Source organism: Paracoccidioides lutzii, assembly GCF_000150705.2.
Source record: "Paracoccidioides lutzii Pb01 unplaced genomic scaffold supercont2.17, whole genome shotgun sequence".
NCBI classification, from domain to species: Eukaryota; Fungi; Ascomycota; class Eurotiomycetes; order Onygenales; family Ajellomycetaceae; genus Paracoccidioides; species Paracoccidioides lutzii.
The window spans coordinates 446,251-466,118 of NW_015440963.1; the positions used below are offsets into that span (position 1 = coordinate 446,251).

Consider the following 19,868-nt stretch of genomic DNA (forward strand, 5'->3'; position numbering starts at 1 on the left):
GTTTGAAACCCCCCCGCCCCAAAAAAAAATTTTTTTTCCCCTCCCCCCCCCTAACCAAAAAACCACCCCCTTTTTTTTCCCCCCCCCCCCCCCCCCCCCCCCCCCCAGACTTTTGCTTCCCTGTAAATTCTTATCCCCCGCCATCCCCGGATTTTTGGTGTCTCCAAGAAAATTTCACGGTCTGGCAAACAACCCCATGTTACACCCATCCAGTTCAGTTCATGAGGTTCCGACGATTTGCATATACGAGTGTGCGTTTTCTATTGTGAGGGTTCGACAGGGAGGAGCAGGGTTGTCAGAAACTCCAACCAAAGGTTGGCTCCATGCTTCGAAATGAAGATGAGTGCACCTGAACCTATCCATCAGCAACGCCAACACTTGGGGCGGCCCTCCCAGTCAACTTCGGGCCCGTTTGGATGTATGTACAGATGTGATGAATTTTCGTTCCTGCTCTGATCCGTCAAAACGAATTTTGGTTTTTTTAACTGTTTTCAAATGTTGCTTCTTTCAGATCCTTTATTTAACATCGATACGCCCTATGACGAAGCTCCCGCGCTTCCACCGGGGCCCTCTCTCCTCGATGACACTGAATCCAACATGCTGAACAATTTCTTCACATCGATGGACGCAAATCATCTGGATGGCAATGACTTCTGGTTCTCCCTAGGGGACCAGAATAAACCAGGTGCAAACTTTGGTTTTGAGTGGGCAGAGGAGCTTCCTCCTAATTTCGAGGGCTCAACGACCTCCCTGGGACCCTACCCCACTTTCGCGAATGGAATACACGAAGAGGGAATTCACATGAGCAAGATATCCCCACACAGTTCAGATGTGATAGCGGCAGCATCCATGCTCTACCAGAAAAATAATGTCATAAATTCACACGATTACGTTCCTGGCCAGGTGTTTATGGGAAACGGCCATGATATCCACGGAAACAGTGGTTTGAAAGCTAAGAATTCCTTCCTGGCTCCCCGCTTCGTCGACCCGCTACCTCAAGGCCCCTCCCCTAAGGACCTCTCTCTCTTCAAAGGATTTCATACTGCCAAAATGTATTTTGACGTCGAACAGCAGCTGCACCCTGAAGTGCAGCAGAGAATAAGTACACTGAGATGGGGCTCAGATGCTGGTTTTTCACAACGACGGTATCACGCCCCGCCAAACCAACCAAGCGAGGAAGATCGCACCAAAGACCTACTTCAGAGCCTGGATTGCCTAGAAGCGCAGAGCAGCGCAGCAAACACACGACCTCCCTCCCCAATCCGGCGATCACTCGATCACGGAGTTGTGGCTGCCCCCGAATGGACTTCCCTGGTTAATGGTAATGGCATTACAAATGGTGTTAAAGCGCTTTTGCAGGCGAACGATTCAAGGCAAGAAGCTGAAGAAGGGCAAGATGATGATAGTGCGAGACCCAAGAAGCGGCGAAAGAGCAAGAATCGGATAAAGGATGAGGAAGATGTGGAGGCCGACTTGCCCAATAACACCAATAACGACACCAGAGAGTCTAATAATAGTACCAATGGTCGCCAATCGTCCAGAACTCGACGCTTCTCTTCCAGCACTGATACATCACTTCAACATCACCATCGAAAGCCAAAGGCACAGGGTAAACCGCGCGAAAATCTTACGGAGGAACAGAAACGTACCAATCACATTCTCTCTGAGCAGAAGCGGAGAAATCTCATCAAGCAGGGCTTTGATGACCTCTGTTCTCTCGTGCCTGAGCTGCATGGCGGTGGCTTTAGCAAGAGTACCATGCTTATCCAGGCTGCGGAATGGTTAGAGGACCTTCTGCGGGGGAATGAGATGTTGCGGATTCAGTTGGATGAGCTGAAGAAGAGATCAACGACGGACACGGCTTAACAAGATGTCTTTTCCCTTCCAATTTTCATGAAAAAAGTTCCTTTACACACTTATAATTTCTCACCTTTTCTCTGTTATTTGCTGGCACCATACCGATTTACTTTCTATACATATCTTGCCCTCTTATTTCTCTGTACCAATTTTATACCTATTTTTTTTTGTTTTAATACCAGTTTTGGATATACTTTTTGCAACCTGCGGAAACCGATATAGCCTGGAGCTTTCCGCCTATTCTCAGAGCTCGCATTATCCAATATCCCTTTATATATTTGCTATTTATAGTTCTTCTACCTAGCTTCCTTGTATCCACTCCATGCATTGCATTAACTAAACACCTCTGAATGTCATGAGAGAAGGATGAATTAAAAGACCTATCTTGTCCTATCCACATCTCACCTCGAAAAGAACAATCCAATCCACCCCCTTGCGTAGACCAGTATATACCATGCCCTATCCAAACTGGTTTACCCTTTCTCCCCCACTTGACCACCTTTGTAACATACACACCTGATTCATTCCCACGGAACAACTCGATAAGAGGCGACATCCTCTCCCCTTCCGCCTATTTTCGATGGCTTTTGTTTTGTGTTTGGTGATTATTGCCAAACTCTGTATATGGATGGTTATAAGGTGTATTAGTCGACAAGGTACACTTATATTATGAACAGAGATGCCATCTGTATATTTATGTTGTCACTCAAACTGCATTTTTATTTATTTACCCGTTCCAGTGTTTGAGCAAGTATAAATACAAGATATGGATATTCCATGGTATTTATTACTCTGCCTTGAGGCTTGGATAAGAGATAGCGATCAATGGTTAGGTTCTGCTCAACTCTTCTCTCGTCTTCTACATTATTACTAGTATCAATTTGTAAACCCTGTTCTCAATATCTAGTTCCCTGTCAGCAGTGAGAACTGTCTTAAGAAAAACGGTGATTGCCAAGGTGGGATTGACAGGAATTAATAATGGAGAAAGAATTGCCATCTTACATACAGGTAGCTCGGTACGAAAAAGGTCGGTCGGAACCCTAACGCCCGCCCCCCGCCCCCAAAATCGTTCCGGGTCCTGGTCGATATTACTGTCTGTTTTGACTGACTGTTCCCCGCTAGGAACGCCTTTCGCTATGCAAAATGCCATGATTCATCCAAGCAATACGGTCAAGGCGGGTCATGGCGTTTAGATATGGTGGTTGATTTCTCCTTTAGCTTTCGGGTAGTTATATATCAATAATGTAAATACTAAATGGGTGAGGGCAGTGAGCGCGCAAGTGTAAGTGTGGGTGTGGCTGCGTGGGGCGCGGAGTTGTGTATTTGATTATTTCGGATCCAACAGCCCCGCAAGGTTGAAAATCTTAAGGCGGGAAAGATGATTCCATAATCCAAAGTCTATATACGGTTGGATGTGCACAGACTCGGTTTGGAGCTTTATGCGAGCGAGTTGCGAAGTCTGGATGTTTGCTGGGGTATATATAGTACGTGTGCGATGACGTGTTGAGCCTGGTGGTTAGTTAATCAGCAGGCGCTCGAATGGTAACATACTTCTCCACTTTCTGGATCAACACCACACTTAACTGGAATCGCCTGCTCACGTGATATAAAACTCTATTTGATAATCCCTAATTGACTTGGTTGGCTTCGACCGTACAGACTACTAATTAGTCCTAGACACCAACATAGCTTTCGTCGTCTTAAATTAGCAGTGGTTTTGTTCGTACGAACCCAGTGATATGATGATGATTTAGATTTGTATAAGGAACATTTATACAGTCTGACAGCTCTTCACTGACTTAATCCCTGGTTTTGAATGGCTAAAGTAGCCAGAATAAGTTGATTTTCACTCATATTTGCTGAATATATGCTGAATATTAACTGTACGAAGGTTGAAGCTACATTATTTTAATTGGTGCATACTAAATTACACTATCAACGTTAGTAAGTGATCCAGTTAGTGGTGTGATCCAGAAAGTGGAGAAGAAGTATGTTTAGCCATCAGGCAGGTAACCTCAACGTCCACATGTGTTTAGAAAGCCACAAAAAATAATAAAAATAAAAATAAAACGTAAAAAGAGGAGCACAGATTAAATTTACGTCTGTAGTGCAAAATCAAGGAAGTTGGAGGAGGGGAAGAGTTGAGAAACTAGAAACGAGATATGCAGCCTAGCATAGTTAACGGGGCGGGGTGTACATAGTAGAGCGAGCTGCTGTTGCCGATCATGGGTGACGGAGGACCGCATGGAGAGGGGCATGGAATGCGGGGCCATCATTTGAAGAATCCACATAATGAATTCTCTTTTTGATTCCGCTGGAAAGGACACAGCAGGTCCTTTTGGAGGGATTTGTTAATTTTTCGACAAGAGAGAGTTGAAGTCGTTTAGACAAACGTTGACGTACAGTATTTTCCGAGTTTCCATGCCTTCCATTCCGCAAACCCCCGATTGCCCAGGTCTGGTTGAACAGTGGTACGCTCTGGACTTGTTGAAGCAAAGAATTATTCGTTCTCGTGTTCCTCTCAAAGTCATCGATAAGATGGTGAAAGGCAAGGGAGATGATTTTTGGGGATTTCACATGCCACCGGTAAAAAAAGTAAATGGGTGCAATGTGCTGCGTAGCTACTGTGTATACAAAACTAATAATGCAAGCAAAAATTTTGTTGGAGCTATGATCTGGCTCAACTGGTCTCTTGGACTAGCCAGCCACCCAAAACTATGCTTAAATTTTTTAATGAAGAGTGGAAAATAATCCAATTTCTGAAGAAGATCGTGTGCGGGTCAAAAATAGATTCGTCTATGGATCGCTTCCGAAACTGTAGTTAAGGCTTAGCGTGATCGTTGCGGTTGGAAGCTAAGAGCAGAAGGTTGTAGACAGAAGGTAGATATCTGACTGCCAGAGGCAGTATCCTATGTCAGAATAGAGCAGCAATAAGCTATTTCTCTGGAAAAGGAGAAGACCAAGGATTTAGCCTCCTAAACGCGGCATGAAGATAGGGGATATCACGTTCCCGGCGCTCACAGAATGAGGATCAAGCTCTGGTGCCTCAGGAGAAATCCATAAAATCTGAAACTTCCGAGATTTGATATAGATCTCACATGGATCTCACCTGTATTGACCTGTTCCTTTTTATATCTTCCAAATGCTTTGGTTAAAATATTAAATAATTTGGTCCCGTAAAGCCATCCGAATGTCTAAGACGAACTTTGGTAGCTGGGTGATCCTCCCAGCCAGTTAAGATCCGGTTCCTGACTAGATATTCTATGCCGGATGATAAGGATTTGGATCGAGTTCGCTGTTCCATGTTGGCAAAGTTCTCTTACTCCTTCCGCTTGTTTGAAGATATCTTCGAGGTTGAGCACTCCAATTGCAATGGTTGACCCTATGAAAAAAAAATGTTGGTGAATGTGGTAGGAGAAAATCACGTGGTGATAAGACAGCTAACAGATTCCTTGGCGTTTGCATATGATTTCGCGGCTCTCAAACCCAAACCCCCAAAACAAACGACGGACCATGATCTTGAAAACAAACGGTTCAACCTGTGACGCTGGAAGACTTGGGGAATATTGACGCATTAGCCTTGGGGTTTTAGTGTTGAACTGATTCGCCTTTGATTCTTCCATCATGCCTCCAAAACGAAAGCAACGCGCAGACGATGTGGACGGGGCGGATGAACAGCAGGAAGACCACGCCCGCAAAAGATTCGCGATATTAGAACCCCGCATTCGCCATATCGCGGAACGTAGAATCAAGACAAAATGGACGACTTTACCGGATTCCGTTCAAGAAAAGATCAAAGATCTTTTCCAATCAATTGAACGGCCGGTTATCACTAGACACCGTGACGAACGAAAGCGTATTGATGCCCAAGCCGCTGTTGTTGCAGTGAGAAAAAAGTATGGACAAGTTAATTTAAATTAGCAAAGCGTCTGCTTGAATTGGGAAAATAACCAGCACCTCACCACGAAGATGCCTTGCTAATTGGTAATCGTATATTTTTCCGTCAGCAGTTTAGGAAAACGGTTACCGCGAATGCCATTCCCTCCTGGCACTAAGGACGCCGATTTCGACTATGAAGCTGCATTGGAGGACAATGTTAGTATTTCTTACATCTATCGATTTCCTCACCCCAACAAACTGGAGCTGAAAAACATTGTGCAGCGCGTCTTGGAACTTCAATTGGCCACAGCCACAAATTCAGCAGATTTATTGAGAGCAGAAATCTACCGGGAAGAAGCGCAGCTTGCAAAAGACAGAGCACAGCTTGAAAAGCTGGAGAAGAATGCGAAAGCAGCGCAAGCAGAGAGAAAGAGACAAACAAAAAATGTACATACAATAGTGGATTTCCTAATTTTAACCTATCTGATAAGGTCTTCGAAAGTGCGCTGACCTGTCAATATAGGCTCACCCGGTCATTCGACACCTCGAACATTCGGCACAACATTCTGACGGCGGAGGCACAGACTTTACCTTTGCTGGGCCGAAGGATAATGGGAGCATGCTGTGCGAGGTACGGATGTTCTTCTGTGGAAATTTTGCATCCTTTACAAGCTGACCTAAAAATGCAAGCAGATTGATGCGGAATCTCGACTCTATCCGCTGATTAAGCAGCTGCGTAGCCATCTCGAATCAATGCAGAACAACGCCGCGCAGCTTGCCGGCCTCAGAGAAGCCATTGCTCGTTCCCAGTCATGCTTGAACCTTTTACCGTTACGGTGATATCTGGTTTCGATGTGGATCTGAAAGTTTGTTATGTAACTCCGTCGGAATTCAAGTGCCATCGACTTTTAAAGGAAAAATTCATTGTTGGTGAATTCCGACTTCGGTTTGAAAATAGCTATCCCCATATTCGGGATCCTCTTTTGGAGCCACGAAAGTGCGCGAGAACCGAGACCCATTATACTGGCCGCTGGATATGTGGATGATATGCCGGATCCCCTTTCCACATATCATAATACCATGGCTATATTATTTGTGGGCATGTCACTGCATTATGGGACAAGCCTTCTCAAGTATGGTGCGAGAATAACCATGCTCTAATGCGACATGTATGTTCATGTATGTATGTTCAGGGACAGTTTGGATTTGGATACAGCAGCGTAGCTAGTTCATGTACAATAACCAGTTATCTGTAGCAAGAATAGACGAATAATGCGCAAGGTTTATGAATTGGTGTACAATCGGTCGGTGTATTCTCAAAACATAGGATTGTAACGTATAGTATATGCGCAGCATAATAGGGTTTATAATAAATTATTTTGGTTGGTGGCTAGAAAAGGTCCCTCGGCATTTTGTTTAAGATTCGTCCCAAATTTTCACGGCAGAACGGGTGAGCCAAACGTCGGAGATCCAGCTCTCTATCGGCTGACCTAGCAACCCGTCAGGGCCTTAGAAACTCTGATTGTGAATGCGGGGAATACAAAAACATTGTTGCTTCATCTTTCTCTGTTTTCGCCTCAAAAAAGGCCGAAACGCATCAATTCCTCCATTCAGCCCAACGGCTCCGGTGTTACCCCGCCTGCAAGGCTTCAAGCAAGGCGACCGACCCCAAGCCCAGAACCAGCGAACCAGTGTTGCCTTGCGGAAAGCCACTGCGCATCGGTAACTCCCATCGACCTGCAGTGCTACAAAAGCGGTCGCTTCTTCAACACACCACCAGCCCAGTGTGAAACCGGCAACTAGGGTTTGAAGCCATATTTTGATTTTGAAATAAACAAGCCGTTGATGACTAGGAACGGGGAGAAGCAGTCCGCAGAAAACGATGGGCAAAAGCCAGGGGATGGAGGTTCAGAGACAGCTCCTTCAGACCCAGTAACAGAACGTGATGCACAACTTAAAGAGATGAGCACAAAGAATAATCAAACACCGCCAAAGGGTGCAGATGGATCCCCAGCAACTGCCAGCCCAAAAAAGCGTCGCAAAGTCAATCATGGTGAGTTTGGCTTTTTTTGTCCTTGCCTGCATGCTATGATCCATTCTGCTCATCTCTACTATCTTCTGCGCTTTTTGCGTTTGGCCCTGGCCCTCCCGAGCTGAAGGTTAACCGTTTGTTACATCTGCAGCCTGTGTCTATTGCCGACGTTCGGTGAGCACTAACAGTCCATTTTCTGCCTCAATTGTTGCCCCACTAGCAGACAAATTTGCTGGCATCCGCTCATAACATCATGGCCATGGAGCACCAAGACCGCCATGGAATACAAAGGAATTTGCTTGGCTAACAGTAAGGGAATTCAATTCTGCTCGAGGTTGGACAGCATATGACCTGCGATTCGGTACGACTTTAATAATTGGACCCTCTCTTCCCCATAATTGACTGACTTTTCGCTTTAATTTTAACGTCTCTAAGGGTAAGAGTGGCTAACGCATACCTCTTCTTTTTGGGACCCTTGAGCAAAACAGGAACGACCATGCACTCGCTGTATAAAACGCAACATAGGCCATCTCTGCCACGACGAACCTAGAGAAAACGTCAAGCGGTTAAAGACCGAGCAGGAGGCTTCTGCGCCAGAAGAAGAGGGTCCATCGAGGAATGACTTTGCGGGAATTCAAAATATGCCACGAAAAATTGATACGCGCGAAATAAACCAAGTGCTTCGTGATTCTAATATTCCAAATTTGTCGACTTCGATCGATCATTCTCAAGCTTCCCAAGCCCAGGGCATCTCCGCCGCACCAGTTCAGCCGGTTAATGTCAACCCACAACATCGTGAGTCATTCATCGATATATTTTCTTCTTCTTCTTCTTCTTCTTCTTCTTCTTCTTCTTTATTTTTATTTTTATTTTTATTTTTTTTTGAAGTCCTTCCCGAATTTCATTTTTATTTCCGTTACTGAGAACAGATAGTTATGAGTTTCAATGATTGGCGGTTAGGGGCACATAACCAATTCCAAGACATGCACACATTCCATCCATCATATATGTTCAACCATCCGGAAGTTACAAACGAGTATAATCTGCTTAACGACTTCCTGAGCACAAGTTTGCTAGACGACGCCTCCATGTATCCTGGGGAAGAAATTTCTGGTCCTTATTCGGATGCATCATTGCTCAATTCCATGGTTGCCAATATACCACCACAGAATAACCAATCTATTTTTCAACAGCAGCAACAGCAACAGCAACAGCAACAGCAGCAGCAACAGCATCACCAACAGCAACAGCAGCAACAGGCTATGTTACCACCACCATTGCTTGCGGCCCAATCCCAAAACTCCACCGTCGGCAACTCAATTCAACGCCCCAGTAGCAGTGTTGGAAATGAAAAAGCCAAAGAAACATACTATATGACAGCAGCTGACCCTTCGGGCACTGATCCGCCAGAGGAGAGGATGAACAAGCTTTTGAAAGCCAAGTACGATGCCGGCTTGCTAAAGCCTTTCAACTACGTCGGTGGCTACGCCCGCCTGAATTCATATATGGAGAAACATCTAGAGCCTGCATCGCGACAAAAGATCCTTCGACAACTCGATAAATTCCGTCCCAAGTTTCGCGAACGAATGCAGTCGCTGACTGATATGGAGTTGTTGGTTGTTGAGATGTGGTTTGAGCGTAGCTTGATGGAGTATGATCGTGTCTTTGCCAGTATGGCTATACCGGCTTGTTGCTGGAGGAGAACTGGCCAGATTTTCCGGGGGAATAAAGAGATGGCTCAACTTATTGATGTCCCTATTGAGTCTTTGCGAGATGTAAAACAATTTTTCCCCCCCTTTCCCTCTAGTACCCCATCCTCCTGTGCTATCTGTGGACAACCGAATTTGGTATAGATTACTCACATGGCGCTTTTTAAAAGGGTAAACTTGCAATCCACGAAATCATCGTCGAAGACCAGCTAGTCAGCTACTGGGAGAAATTTGGAGCGATTGCATTCGACAGTACCCAGAAAGCAATGCTTACGAGTTGTACATTGAAAAGCCCGAATTGCAACAGTCGGGCAGAAGGAATTAAGTGCTGCTTTTCATTTACGATCCGCCGTGATACCCACAACATGTAAGTACTGGAGCAAACTCGGTGTGGAAAATTGTCAGAGATACTAAGACCTAGATGCATTAGACCGTCGCTTATTGTTGGCAATTTCCTCCCTATGAAACGAACAGATCGATGATTTTATGCCGGAAGGTTGTTTTGTTTTCTTCGTTTTTGAGATGACCCGTTCAGGAAAAGATATTTTGTGTTGGCCTGCTTGTTATGTGTATATTGTTTGTACGTACATACATGCTGTTTTATTCATATACATGTTTTCTTCATTAACCATTCTCATCATGGGTTTTGCAGAATTATGAGATTTCTCTTTTCTCTGTTGAGCGTGCTTTGTCTAATGCCATATCACAACTAAACTGCTCCCCTCTTCTCTATTCAGCGGGCGATATACAGGCCTATTAGTGCCTGTCAAATGTAAATGAACGACCACATCATCGTCATTCTGTTTAAATACTCTCAAGGATGTAATGGATATGTGCATCTTGATGCCCTTCCTTCTGTCCAGTGAGGCTCGAGATAATATGTAGACGGGCAGGCAAGGAAAAGGGGTAGTTCCAATAGGACCCCGTGACCCCCTCTTTGGATCTAGCTCGACTTCTTTCAACCTCACCTGTCTGTTCTTGGGCAATCTTCAATCTATTTAAGACTGAAACTGTTTATTCTTTAGGATTTAATCCTGTTATTCGTGCAGAAGCACAGAAGAACAGTAGAAGGTTTCGGGGAAAGTTGAGAAACGGAGGGAATCCACCAATTTTAAGCGTCCCACAGCCATCTATCTCACTTAGCCATGCCGCCATTCTATACCAGTCTTTCAGCGAAGACAAAGCATGCTTTAGGTACGTCACAAAGCTTTCTTTTTCTCCCGCTACTTTAGCCACTAGAATGTCCTGGATAACTGAGAATGTCTTGTGGATGCAAACCAATTCAGATTTCGGCAGATTTCTCTACCAGATATTCCAAGAGTACATGGAAGATGACGACGATGCCGCGATATGCGATAAGCTTAACAGCATCAACAGACGAATAAACTGCATATCTGACATTGAGGTTCTAGGCGTTCCTTCGTCTGAGGATCAAGAAGCGTTGGATTCGATAGGGACGCAGTTGTGGAATATGTGTACACGACTTATTAGGAAAGACTGGGGAAAACGGGAACATCTCCTTGTTTTATCATCTGGTGTGTGAAATACGGATTTAATATTCTTCAGTTTTGTTTTTATCCTTTATTGCCCGTGTGAGTTGGGTAGGGCTTGCTGATAATTAAATTATTTGAATAGCCAGGGCTTTTTCGTTTCTCATGATTGAGCTTGGAACGGGAAAAGGAGCTAGGAGGGCTGATTCAGGTGAGCATCTAATACTAATATTGCTTTCATGCCAGCCCTAAGTTAGAAGAATTTACAGATGATATGAGACTTCTTAAAGTGGCCTTGACCACGGCACGGGGTTGTCTAGGTTAGTGAAAGCAGGATGTTCCATACAAAGTTTAAGACTTAAGCCTTTCCCAGATATCGACCAACTGGATCTCTGTTTGAGGATACTTGAGAAAGCCGCGTCTCGAGAAGAAGCGTTGTCAAGGCGCAATCAGAGAAGCGTCACTCCTGTCGAAAGTGTTCCTAAATATTCTACTGAATACTACATTCTGCGCGTCGCACTGGTAAGATATATAGACCCGAAAGCTTTAAAACGATAATGACTAAGAAGCGGCTACCGGAGCAGTCATGGCGTCGAAATCAAATAGATGTTATGGAACATATGTTTTCTAAGCTCGATGCTGCATATTTAAATCATAGTCCTATCATTGCTGAGCGGCTGGCTGTGGTCCTTTACGACATTGGAAAATCCATGTTGAGTCAGGGTAAACATGAGTGGGCTTCCCTATGGCTAGAAAGGTCCTATGATGCGTTAAACCAACATGAAATTGGGCAACTTGGTCATCATGCTACAGAACTTCGGCTAGCGGTACTTCTTGGGAGAGGTAAATTCGTTTATCCTTATCTAGTGCCAGGATGTTGCTAACATTTTTGTCCTATTTTCCATTTAGTTCGGGCGAATTTGTCATTGCAACACGAAGACGGCGAAGCCGTTGTTGCAAGCTTATTTCATATACTTGAACAAGTACGATTCGTTTGGCTTTTCCGTTGATAGATTCTTTGTTAACGGTAATTTGGTTTCAGGAGTACGGAAATCGACTTTCAGTCATCATCTTGAACCTGGTCATTATCAGCAAAGAAGCCTCCCCAGACAGTCAACGATATTACGAAAGTATATATAGCGAATCCCAATTAAGGCTTTTTCTAAGTGACTTTTACTAAAATTATGCAGAGCTCTCCCTTCTCACGCGGACGGCTCCTGCTACCGCTTCCAATTTTAAAATGTTGGTCAGCCCCAAATAATGACAATCGAAACTTAATGTCTAACATTTTTTTAAGGATAACCCGCCACATCCATCGATTAAACAAGTGGAAGTGAGTCTCTAAGACATTTCCGGCTTGTTAATGTTGAGGAATTGGTTGTATTAATCAATTATAAAGTTCGGAAATGGCAAGCGATGCCATGGAAAATCTACTTCTACCGAGACTGATTTTATACAACGACGTTCCCCTGCTGGAAAGATATTTTGTCACGTATGTTTGGATGCAAACTGCGTTGGAAGGATTCACAAATGGCCTTGATTCTCTTTTGTCCGCCGCAGAAAAGCTGAGCGCATCATTAAGGAAACCGCTGACCGAGGAGGCTGCCCAAGCGTCTTTAATTGTCGGTTTCCTCTTCACATACTCTACAAGACTTTAACTAACATTTGAAGTACTGCTTAGCTCCTGTGGAAGAAATGCAATATCGTTTTTGAGCAAAAGGAGTATGATGTTGTGGAAAAATGGTGCCTGCTGGCCCAGCATGCGATTTTTGAAAATGTAGGGGAATCGAACAAGTCCAAAATACGTAGGTAAGTAGTAATGGTTTTGTGCTTGTTTTATTGTTTGTTCGGAATTCGGGCTCAATCTGAATAGGAGAATAATCCTTTGCGCGTTGGAGAAAAGGGATGCCGCAAGGGCACGTCAGATCTTTCACCAAATGCCAGAAGCGTCACGATCTGATGGGTTGACACAATATCTGATGTATAGAATTGCATTACTGGACAAAAATGCGGAATTAGGTGAGATGACTATATTTTGTCTATTTCTGCCAAATCTGATCAACTGATATTGGACAGCAAGAGAATGTCTTGAAACCCTGTCCAAGCAAGATGCCGGGGCTGAGAACTATATATTGGCATGCGTTGCCGAATCAAAGCATTTTGATGATAAATGCCAGGAATTCATGGCTCTACAGGTTCTCTTAGACATGCTTGATAAGAAATCTATAGTTGGGATTCATTTACCAGAACTCCTCCGGTGAATATTTATCTGAACCGCAGATTTGGTTTTGATCAATTTCCCTTCCTGCAGAAGCCCTGCTGATGCAAACTATAGATGTACTATCCGCCTTCTAATCGCAGAGCTGGATGCTGACAGGCCACCAAAGCCAGAGGTCATAGAAAACATTTGCAGAGTATTTGGGATATGTATGTTTGACTTACTGGATGGTTTAAAGTAGTTGTTATTAACTTATACCCAAAGCATCTGCAAAGGCTATCGGATCTCGTATTCAGGCGAACGATAGCCCCTTTTCAGTTATTGAGTTGGAATGGTTTTCTCGCAACAGTTATAATCTCGCCGTGCAGTATTGCACGAAATGGGATACACATCTTCTGCTGTCTCTGGTGGACACAAGTATCAAAGTGAGATAGGGTTTTCGTCAGAACACTTTCTGTCTTTTGACTAACTAGAAACTAGTTCCTCGATATGTATCCTTTAGATCTAAATCCCAAACAACGAAACGGTATTACTATGCGAAGGCTTTTTTGCCACTTCCTGGGAGCAATACTAAGCGTAGCTCAAGCTCGCCGGGAGGTTGATACTGCAGTTCAGGTGCTTTCAAAATATCCATCTAATGACTATCTAGATTGACCTTTATTGACATAAGCATTGCAGCGTGATTATTACCTAGACTCCAGAAACCATATTCAAAGCTTTCGAGGAATTTTCGGTGCTGAAACCACAGACTGGGAAGGAAAGCATCGAGACAATTTTCTAAAAAGGCACCGTACACTGCTAGCTTTCGACTTTGAAGCTGCAGTCCGACTACACCAGTGGGAAAGCCTCGATGAAATCATCAGTGAATCTGAGCATTACGCAGATAGTATGTTATATGGCACTTTTGCAGATGCTTTACTCTGCTCCGACACACCAATTGAGAATGCTACGCGGGTTTTACAGGTAATTTAAATACATAATCCATGCAGCTATCCTAAATTCCCAACTCCCTTTTTATCCGCCAGCCACTCACAAATGATCACAATATAGCAAATAACCACACATATAATCCGCCGCAACCAAGCACACGACACCAGTAAACTCTCCCGCTGGATTCGGTGCCACTTTCAGCTTGCCCTAGACTCGAACGTCGAGATGGCAGAGAGTGTGCTCGATCAGGCCTACGCATTAGCAAGGGGGAGCCAAGGGAGGTATCGACACGGAGAGCAAAGACACCAGCAAGGATCTTCAAATTCCTTTTCATGTTATCCAGAGGATGAGCTAGAATGGCTCTCCACGACGTCATTTAATCGTGCTGTCGATTTCTATATGAAACCTGATGATGCTTCATGTCGTCGGTGGGCGCAGAAGGCGCTGGACTTGGCGGGGTTGATGCATGATGGGGGTTTGTTGTATAAGGTGCTCAGGGAGAAGTTTGAGGGTTTGAAATGGGACTGATGGGTGGCGCTTTATATTAGGTTATGGAAGGGGTTAGGGGAGTTAATAGTGGAATTGGTCATTGTTACAATTATGATATACTTAACGGTGTTATTTGAATTTGGAACCTTGTTACATATCATATCAGCAAGCGATTATAGATCTAATTACTCTATTAAATTCTCCTTTTCACTCTCTGAAGCGTAAATGAGTTAGAGGCAAAAAGGAGAAATTGATATCCTGTAAAATAATTCCCCTCTGAAAGAGAAGGGATTAAAAGGGAGAAAACTAAATCCTTGAAATGCGAATCTGTGAAGCAAGTTCACCAACAAATTTGCTGATTTGGTATCTGGTAGGGTTATATAAACCTATTCATGTAAGAGTGCAAATTGTAGCCCCTTAACGCCCAACGGGAGCCTACAGGGGTCTCTCAACGTTCAAACAAAACGGGTTCTGAAAAATGTAACCGAAAAGGTAAAACGTGAATGACATGGAAGTGAAAAGGGTGTCTAATGAAAGTGTGCCTGTGAGGAAAGGAATATATATACATAGCAATGGAAACAAAATGAAGCAGAAGAAGCGAACGTTGCAGTTCTGAAATGGAACAGGAGAAGGGAATAAGGGGAAGAATAAGGAAATTCTAACCCATGTACTTTATTACAGAAGATAATAGAAAGAGCTCCATCTCTTTTCCTCCATATACGGACGCTAATATGCCCTGAAAAACAAGTATAGCCCCGCTTAAAATTGATTCCGGGCCCACAGTAACAGGTTAGTTTGTATGCTCTTCCCTTCCCCTCGTCAGAAATTTGGTGTAGAAAACGGGGCCAAAACCGATAAAAAAGTAAACCAATACATCCAACTGGCCAATACCCTATTAACCCGCTTAAGTTTTGCTGATAGAACGACACACGTGGAAACCTGGTTTCTTTTATTTATTTCTATTTCTAATTTTTGAGAAACAAGGATATGTATAATAGAAAACACGGAACAAGGGAGAACCCACATATATGCCAGCTAACAAAGTCGCTTCAAAAAATAATAGAAGGGATATTTTACAAAGGAGAGGAACGAGAGGGGAAACCTGAGGGGCTAGGTCTAAGAGAAACAGTAAACAGGAAAATGAATTATGCACGTTGGACCAGACGCGGGAATCACTTGAAAAAAAATGAAAAGAATAGTATGAAATAAAGAAGAAGTTAGCAAGGTAAGATAAGAGGTTCACAAAAGAAGAGAATCGGGAGAGGCTTTAAAAAATTCAAAAAGAAAACTATTTTCTCGAGAAGGGAACGCTGTTTAGTTAATAAGAATATGAATGGAAAGGTTAAACAGGTTGAAGAAGAAAGGCAAGGGGAGAGCACAAAAAACAATCTTAAAAATCAAGACCCCAAAATAAATCGATCTTGATGAGCCAATCACCTATCCTTCACCATCAGGATCCAAAGAATGTGTCCGATAAAGGCTTCCACCATTGATACTCCGACTCAGATTTGGGGTTGATGGCATCCGTCGAGCCAGCTTCCGCGACTTGACAGCTAGTGGAGTTCCATTGACTCTACCTGCCTTTCCATGGTTAATATTCTCCAGTAGAGAATTCTCGTTAACCTGGATGTGCTTCGATCGCTCACCAAGCGCACGGACTGTGAGATCCAGCTCCCTTTCCAGCTCTGTAGCGGCATGTAGATGGTCCGTGGAACCGCTTAGCTTTTTCCGATAGGCCCGCAATGTCCTGCAGACTTGTTCTGTGGACGTGTTGAGGCTCCCGAATTCGCTGGATTGTGAAGGAGATGGTGAGGGTGAATGTGTGGTGTTGGCATTGTTGGTTTGGGTGCCGCCGTTGGGTTTTATGCGGGAGCGGAAATCGAGGGGTGGGTGACGTAGGCTGCTGTTACTGAGTTTTGATGCGAGGATTTTGGACGGATGGGGTTTTGGACTAGGAGGAGATGGGGAGCGTCTGCTTTTGGTGTCAGAGAGCATGATGCTTGATCGACGAGGTGGGGGGAATGGAGGAGTGGAAACGATAGGGGTGCTGTATCCACTCTTGGATATTGATGGGTTAAGTGTGAATCTTGATGATTTTCTCCGGATACGTGGTGGTGACTGCTCTCTGGAAGTGGTGGGGCTACAGGAATAGGCGTCGAGACGTTGATAACCGGCAAGCTCTGTCTTTGAAAGAATTCGACGCAGTGGCGGCTTTACGGCTGTCAGTTCCTTTGCTGGGGTGGCATCCTCCGCACGAACAGGTGCCACTAGCTGGATTTCTTGGACTGGTTGCTGCTGTTGAATGGAAAGGTCCCAAATCATGATTATACCGTCAAGGCCGGTACTTATCAAAGTTCTTTTCCCCTTCTCTTTGGCATCTGTTAGTTTTGCCTCGATAAGAACAATGTCACTGACGCCTTCGGTGTGACCAAACTCGCGTGTTAAGAGAACATCCTTTTCAAAATCATAAACACGAATCGATTTATCCGTTGTTGACACGCCAACAAGAAGTGGTGGGCTCTGTTCAGGAACCTCAGAGTCTATGGTCAAGGAACTCACTACGACTGTATCATTCGTTTCTGGGTCTGAGGCTCGAAAGGAATGCATTTGTCTACCAGAAGCAAGATCGAACCTGTGAATATGCCTGTCTATAGTGGATAAGATAAGAGTATCAGCGCTCTCGGGGTGAAGCGTCATTGACACCGGTGAGGCTTTGAGCGTGAGGATTTTCGACAGGCTGAAAGCAACAGTGGTATCTCCGTCGGCCTCTCGGGTTACGCGATCGCGAACAATCACGGTACGATCGGCAGAACAAGAGAGTAATTTTTCGCCATCATTCAGTAATAGGAGGCGTCCAACAGCGCCAACGTGCTCATCCATTGTTTGTATTAAGTCGAGAGAATCTCCAGTGGTCCTAAAAAGCTGAACCATCCTGTCTCGACCGCAAGTTGCAACCATGTGTATACTTGCATTTTCCTGAACTGCAATGTCTGTAACTTCACCGCCATGGGCTCTGACTTCAGTGGCACATTTCCATAGCTTCCCGGTGATTAGTCTAATATATCATATTAGTAAGGAAGACTATTCATTCAAAGTTGTAGCATGAACATAATTGATAACGTACCTTATAACGCCGTATTTATCACCCGAAATAAACATAGTCATATTCTCAGAGGTTCGTACAATTTTCAGTTCATTTTTATCATCATCGTTACCGGGCAGCTGATCTAGCTCAACTTTCCTTGTGGCACGACATTTGCCCTGTAGGTTCCAGAAGTTAACTGTTCCACCAGAGGACCAAGTGAAAAAGTCCGCTTCATGCATATTAGGAGTATTAAGAACTCCGATACCGAGCACGGCGTCCGGATGTGCGGGCATTGATATTTCCGCCAGAGTATCAACGTTATCCTGGTCCAAACAGTCCAGAGGGCAAACGCGTATAGCACGAGTGGAATCTACCGTGACGATGTGGGTGGCAAATATTCCCATGGCAACGATGGCTGGCCTTTTCGTTTTCGGACCGGATGAGTATCCTTCGTCGTGATCTGAGTGTGTTGGTGATTGGGAAACCATTGACTTCAATTCTTCAATTGAGGATTTTTGTATTATTCGGCCACGACCACCTAGCCAAACTGTCCCCGATTCATGATCCACCGCAATGGAGCTAATGCCAAAGGATACGCTTTTGATAAAATGTAACTTCTGGCTTCCAGAAGTATCATCGAGAAGACATATCATGCCAGTATCAGAACAAACAATTGCTTGATTGTCTGAAATGCTAGAGATGCAGTTGAATGTGGTGTCACCCAAGCTACCTAGAAGACAGTTTCTACCGGCAAGTGCTCTCGGCGAGGTACTAGATGAAGCAGGCACCGGAGAGTCAAGTGTAAATCGTTGCTGTTTCGAGGGAGAGGTGGGTGTAGGGTCTGTCAGTCGCCAGACCTTGACATGCCTTATTCCAACACTAGATTGGAAAGTATATTAGTTATAACCCTGCCAAGTGAAGACAGCTTGCAATATCTCCAACATACGTGACCAGACTGTTCCCCATCCAGCATATGCCCCTGACAAAGGATGTACATTTGTTTATCGAATGCAGTTTCGCAGCGCCATTCTTCAAGTTTACCGCCCAGATGAACAGAAACCCATCATTTATATCTCCCAGCGTCGCCAAATACTGCGAAGTGGGACTGAACGCAAGGCTACGAATGCCAAACGAGTGATCAGTCATTATCGAAAGAGGAGTATCTAGCGGAGAGTCCTTGGCGGTCGAGAATATCAAAACTCGTGGGCTATAGCCGGTCTATACTACATATTAGTGCTGGGTTCGAAATGGTCTGCTTTTCGGTTGTATATGGCGGGAAGGGCAGAACATGCCTCTCCTACAGCTAAATACCTGCCATTCGGACTTATCGAGACACAAGTGACTGCCTTTATCCTTTCTCGAGAACTCCATGTTCGCGAGCCGTTGGTTTCAGCCCATTCTGCGTTTGGAGAGCTAGCGTAGAGCGCTCCATTGATATTCGGTTGTCTACCCGCCGGTTGAAACGACCTCGTTCGCGTGTCTGGCGTAGTGGGGGGTGTCGACGTATTATAGAATGACTGCACAGGATTAACGGGTGCAGCGGTAGGGCGTGCACGAAAGAAGCGTTGTGAGACGTTTAGATCCCCATCTACCTCCGCCAGAATCGTTGCTGAGCCAGCACACAGCGCAAATGTTTTTGTAGGTTCGTGGAAGGAGAAGCCATTCGGGTTCGAGGTGGTTGTCCCTATTACAGTCTGCAGTGATAATGTGGAGTGATGCGAGGGTTTGTGAGCTGGTCGCGTCGCCGGTTTCAGAACTGGATAATTTGAGGGGGTAAGCTTCAGGGAAGCTCCGAGTGCGGTGGGCGGTTTGATTTTTGAAACTAATGAATTATTGCTACTGTAATTGACATGGATATCATTCGCCATGGACTGCTCCATGGCTGAGAGGATGTAGTGGAGCTCGTTGTTGAACGTCCCCAGACAATTCGAGTCTTGTTTTCATTGCAGAATGCGGCGGCATTGGTTGCTAGGAAGCTCTGCAAGCTGTGGAACTTGTCTGCATATGAGATACTATATCTCCTGCAGGCAAGGAGGAGTTCGGCAAGGGAAACAAATATGCAAACAAAAATGCATGCAATTTCGAGTCCTGTATGCAGGGCTGACAGGTCCTTCACGGAGTATTTTCTGCGAAGGGGCTAGACTAACGTAGGTCCCTCTAGGGTCTGGACGGAAAATGA

At 44.6% G+C, this 19,868-nt stretch overlaps 6 protein-coding genes across 6 annotated transcripts; 4 read left to right on the forward strand and 2 right to left on the reverse strand.

The window, feature by feature from the left end:
• Nucleotides 1–333: 333 nt before the first annotated feature.
• Nucleotides 334–1,866, forward strand: PAAG_06200 (hypothetical protein; the record flags this gene model as incomplete). The annotated part of the gene is made up of 2 exons (XM_002791889.1): nt 334–418; nt 512–1,866. 2 exons carry the CDS (start codon nt 334–336, stop codon nt 1,864–1,866), a joined length of 1,440 nt encoding a protein of 479 aa, XP_002791935.1.
• A 3,185-nt stretch (nt 1,867–5,051) lies between these two features.
• Nucleotides 5,052–5,480, reverse strand: PAAG_06201 (hypothetical protein; the record flags this gene model as incomplete). The annotated part of the gene is made up of 2 exons (XM_015845817.1): nt 5,052–5,239; nt 5,303–5,480. The coding sequence occupies 2 exons, from the start codon at nt 5,478–5,480 to the stop codon at nt 5,052–5,054; spliced, it is 366 nt and encodes a 121-aa protein (XP_015700043.1).
• A 1-nt stretch (nt 5,481) lies between these two features.
• PAAG_06202 (hypothetical protein) lies at nt 5,482–6,576 on the forward strand (the record flags this gene model as incomplete). The annotated part of the gene is made up of 5 exons (XM_015845818.1): nt 5,482–5,753; nt 5,868–5,952; nt 6,019–6,183; nt 6,260–6,367; nt 6,430–6,576. 5 exons carry the CDS (start codon nt 5,482–5,484, stop codon nt 6,574–6,576), a joined length of 777 nt encoding a protein of 258 aa, XP_015700044.1.
• Nucleotides 6,577–7,581: 1,005 nt separating this feature from the next.
• PAAG_06203 (hypothetical protein) lies at nt 7,582–9,959 on the forward strand (the record flags this gene model as incomplete). The annotated part of the gene is made up of 7 exons (XM_015845819.1): nt 7,582–7,789; nt 7,920–7,955; nt 8,034–8,129; nt 8,249–8,563; nt 8,702–9,543; nt 9,648–9,844; nt 9,908–9,959. The coding sequence occupies 7 exons, from the start codon at nt 7,582–7,584 to the stop codon at nt 9,957–9,959; spliced, it is 1,746 nt and encodes a 581-aa protein (XP_015700045.1).
• A 663-nt stretch (nt 9,960–10,622) lies between these two features.
• On the forward strand, nt 10,623–14,643 carry PAAG_06204 (hypothetical protein; the record flags this gene model as incomplete). Its single annotated transcript, XM_015845820.1, has 19 exons — nt 10,623–10,671; nt 10,764–11,012; nt 11,113–11,178; nt 11,225–11,287; nt 11,341–11,489; nt 11,552–11,810; nt 11,877–11,950; nt 12,010–12,097; nt 12,158–12,209; nt 12,265–12,300; nt 12,367–12,589; nt 12,649–12,776; nt 12,841–12,986; nt 13,044–13,224; nt 13,303–13,394; nt 13,450–13,610; nt 13,666–13,800; nt 13,864–14,148; nt 14,236–14,643. The coding sequence occupies 19 exons, from the start codon at nt 10,623–10,625 to the stop codon at nt 14,641–14,643; spliced, it is 2,844 nt and encodes a 947-aa protein (XP_015700046.1).
• Nucleotides 14,644–16,041: 1,398 nt separating this feature from the next.
• On the reverse strand, nt 16,042–19,557 carry PAAG_06205 (WD repeat-containing protein; the record flags this gene model as incomplete). The annotated part of the gene is made up of 4 exons (XM_015845821.1): nt 16,042–17,659; nt 17,729–18,568; nt 18,636–18,907; nt 18,991–19,557. The coding sequence occupies 4 exons, from the start codon at nt 19,555–19,557 to the stop codon at nt 16,042–16,044; spliced, it is 3,297 nt and encodes a 1,098-aa protein (XP_015700047.1).
• Between the last annotated feature and the right edge of the window lie 311 nt (nt 19,558–19,868).